Source organism: Pteronotus mesoamericanus, unplaced genomic scaffold (assembly GCF_021234165.1).
Source record: "Pteronotus mesoamericanus isolate MK-2021 breed Mesoamerican mustached bat unplaced genomic scaffold, CSHL_Meso_final contig_164, whole genome shotgun sequence".
Lineage (NCBI taxonomy): Eukaryota > Metazoa > Chordata > Mammalia > Chiroptera > Mormoopidae > Pteronotus > Pteronotus mesoamericanus.
Genome location: NW_026555065.1, coordinates 12,393,331 through 12,396,524, shown reverse-complemented (window position 1 = coordinate 12,396,524; position 3,194 = coordinate 12,393,331). Strand labels below are relative to the sequence as shown.

Genomic DNA, 3,194 nt, shown 5'->3' with positions numbered 1-3,194 from the left:
TCTAGCAAGCAAGGGTAGCCTGGTGAGGGGGTCCCTCTTTGTACAGATACTCTTGCCAAACTACTAGAATATTCTTATTCTCTAGTGAAGGATTTTCTCTTTGATTCTCTAGGAGAGATACCAGTAAATCCTTATTTATCAACTCCATTTTCCTGAAATTATGAGTTGTGTCCTCCCAAAAGATATGACAAAGTCTTAGCACCTAGTACCTCAGAATGTGACCTGACTTAGAAATAGGATCTTTACAGAAATAATTGAGTTGAAATGAGATGATTAGTTTGGACACTATCCCAATGTAACTAGTGTTCTTATAAAAATAGAAGAAATTTGGACACGGAAACCACATACACACAGAGGGAAGAAGATATTAAGGTACAATAAGATGAATAGGAGATGGGGTGGTGCATCTATGAGCAAAGGAATATCAAGGGTTGCTGACAAACATCAGAAGCTGGAAAAAGAAAGGATGAATTCTCTTCTACAGTCTTTAGAGGAAACATGGTCCTCCTGACAACATGATTTAAAAGTAACTTTCAGACAGTGCAGAGAGACGTGACCACACAGTGGAATCATAATGTACGATATCACTAAGAACTTGAAGATGGGAGGCAAGCTGAGCAAGAAGAAGAAGGGGTACAATGTGAACGATGAGAAGGCCAAGGACAAAGACAAGAAGGCCGAAGGAGCAGGGACGGAAGAGGAGGGAACCCCGAAGGAGAATGAGACCCAGGCCGCTGGGCCGACCACGGAAGTGAAGGAGGGCAAGGAGGAGAAGCCGGGGAAGGATGCCCAGGAAGCCGCCAACAAACCTGAAGACAAGGAAGGTGGGAAAGACACAGACGCGGCCAAGGCAGATGCTCCGAAGGCAGAGCCTGAGCAGACGGAAGGAGCGGCCGAGGGGAAGCCGGAGCCCCCGAAGGATGCGGAGCAGGCAGCCACCTCAGGCCCTGCCACAGGTGATGCTCCCAAGGCTTCGGAGGCCGAGGCCCCTGCGGAACCCGCGGCGGCCACCAAGGTGGATGACAAGAGCAAGGAGGGAGGGGAACCCACAAAGACTGAGGCTCCCGCAGCTCCTGCCTCACAGGAAACGAAAAGTGACGGGGCCCCAGATTCAGACTCAAAACCCAGCAGCACTGAGGCTGCCCCATTGTCCAAGGAGACCCCAGCAGGCACGGAAGCCCCCAGTTCCACACCCAAGGCCCAGGCCCCTGCAGCCCCAGCAGACGAGGTTAAAACTGCCGAGGCCCCAGCAGCTAATTCCGATCAAACCGTAGCAGTAAAGGAATAACAAGGACAGCCTATGAAAAAGAAAGTACAGCTTAAAAACAACCCGTTTCTCTCTCTCTCTTGTCTGTCTCTCTCCTATACTAACTTGTTTCAAATTGGAAGAAATGATATCTATTGCCCAAGGAAAGGAAAAAAAAAAAAAAAAAGATGTCCCATCAAGGGAGGGAGGGGGTGGGGAGAATCCAAATAGTATTTTTGTGGGAAAATATCTAATATACCTTCAGTCAACTTTACCAATCAATCAATCCTGGATTTTAAAGTTCAATGTCTGAAAGTACAGTACCTACCTTTTGTACCTGAACTGCTGTTACCTGCACTCCGCCACTAAGATCCGAGCTCTTCTGCAAGGGGAGTTGGGAGTGATGCGTTTGATTCTGCCTACGGGGCCCGTTCTAAGGCAATCAGATCTTTATGAAAGCAGTATTTTCTGTGTTTTCTTTTTAATTTGCAGCCTTTCTTATTTTGATATTTTTTAATGTTTGTGGATGAATGCCAACTTTCAGACAGCCCACGTAGCCTGTCCACATGTATCTCCATGCCAATACTCCATTCTTCCTCCCCAGGTATTTTTGGGAGTAGCAAACATTCTCATCCGACTTAGCCTCCCTAGATTTCTCATGACAAGTTAATGCATGTCCGTGGTTGGGTGCACCTGTAGTTCTGTTTATTGGTCAGTGGAAATGAAAATAAAAAATGTCTGCGTTCATTGCAGTTCCAGTTTCTCCTCCATTCTGTGTCACAGACACCAACACACCACTCATTGGAAAATGGAAAAAATAAAAATTAAAAAAGCAAACAAACAAAAAAATGTACAATGGATGCATTGAAATTATATGTAATTGTATAAAGTTAAAAAAAAATAAAAGTAACTTTCAGATCTGTGAGAGCATAAATTTCCATTGATACTTTGTGAAGACAACCCTAGGAATCTACTGTATCTGTACTTAACGCTACATGCTCTTCCTTCTTTTACTACACTTTCATTATAGAATATGTTTATTTAGTGGCTTAGTTATTATATATGTAAACTGGTTCTTTTCTAACGAGGCTTTAGGGGCATAATTAACAGATCTTTAATATACCTCCCTCCAAAGAGATTTTCTCAAAGACCTTATCTCATCTTTTAAATAATTCCTTTCTCTGTTCTTTTGGGTCCTGCAAGAGTATAGATGACTCTCTTCTTTCTTATGACTATTTTTGGTACAAAATTAAAAATGAGACATATTAAACTATATTAGACAGACAAATCAAAAGGGCTTTTCTAAAGTACGTTTACTCTCTATCCAAAGTAATACTAACAATTTAATATTAACCAAACTCTTTCTCAGCATTCTACTGTTAATATTTATTCTCCTTTTCAAAAGTCCAAGCAATTTTGGCCCTGACTGGTGTTGCTCAGTGGATTGGGCATCACTCTACAAACCAAGAGTTGACCAGTTCAATTCCCAGTCATGGTACATGCCTGAGTTGCAGACCAGATCCTGGGCTGGGGGTGTGTGAGAGGCAACCAATCAATGTTTCTCTCACACAACAATGTGTGAGACACATGTGAGACAATGTGTGAAACATTCTCCCTCTTTTTCTCCCTTCCCTTCTCTCTAAAAATAAATAACTTTTTTTTGTTAAGTCCAAGCACTTGAGCTTCTGAGCTGATGAACACGTGGAGGTTCTGAGAGAGTGGTACAAGGGACATAGAAGCTCCATGCCCTTTTCCCACACCTAGCCCTCTGCATCTCTTCCATCTGGCTGTTCCCAAGTTATATCTTTTGATAATAATCGGATGATCTAATGATATAAGAAAGAACTTTTTCTGAACACTTCCCGCCAAGATGGAGGTGTAGGTAGATACACTTTGCTTCCTCACAACCAAAAGAAAGACAACAAATTAAAAAAAAAAAACTGCCAGA

General features: G+C 42.8%; 1 protein-coding gene across 1 annotated transcript; it reads left to right on the top strand.

The window, feature by feature from the left end:
* The first annotated feature begins 601 nt into the window (after positions 1-601).
* On the top strand, positions 602-1,288 carry LOC129063632 (brain acid soluble protein 1-like). The gene has a single exon (XM_054564684.1). The coding sequence runs from the start codon at positions 602-604 to the stop codon at positions 1,286-1,288; it is 687 nt and encodes a 228-aa protein (XP_054420659.1).
* The last annotated feature ends 1,906 nt before the right edge of the window (positions 1,289-3,194 follow it).

Excerpts from the sequence above, each read along its gene's own strand:
- LOC129063632 (XM_054564684.1), top strand. The coding sequence starts at position 602 with ATGGGAGGCAAGCTGAGCAAGAAGAAGAAGGGGTACAATGTGAACGAT.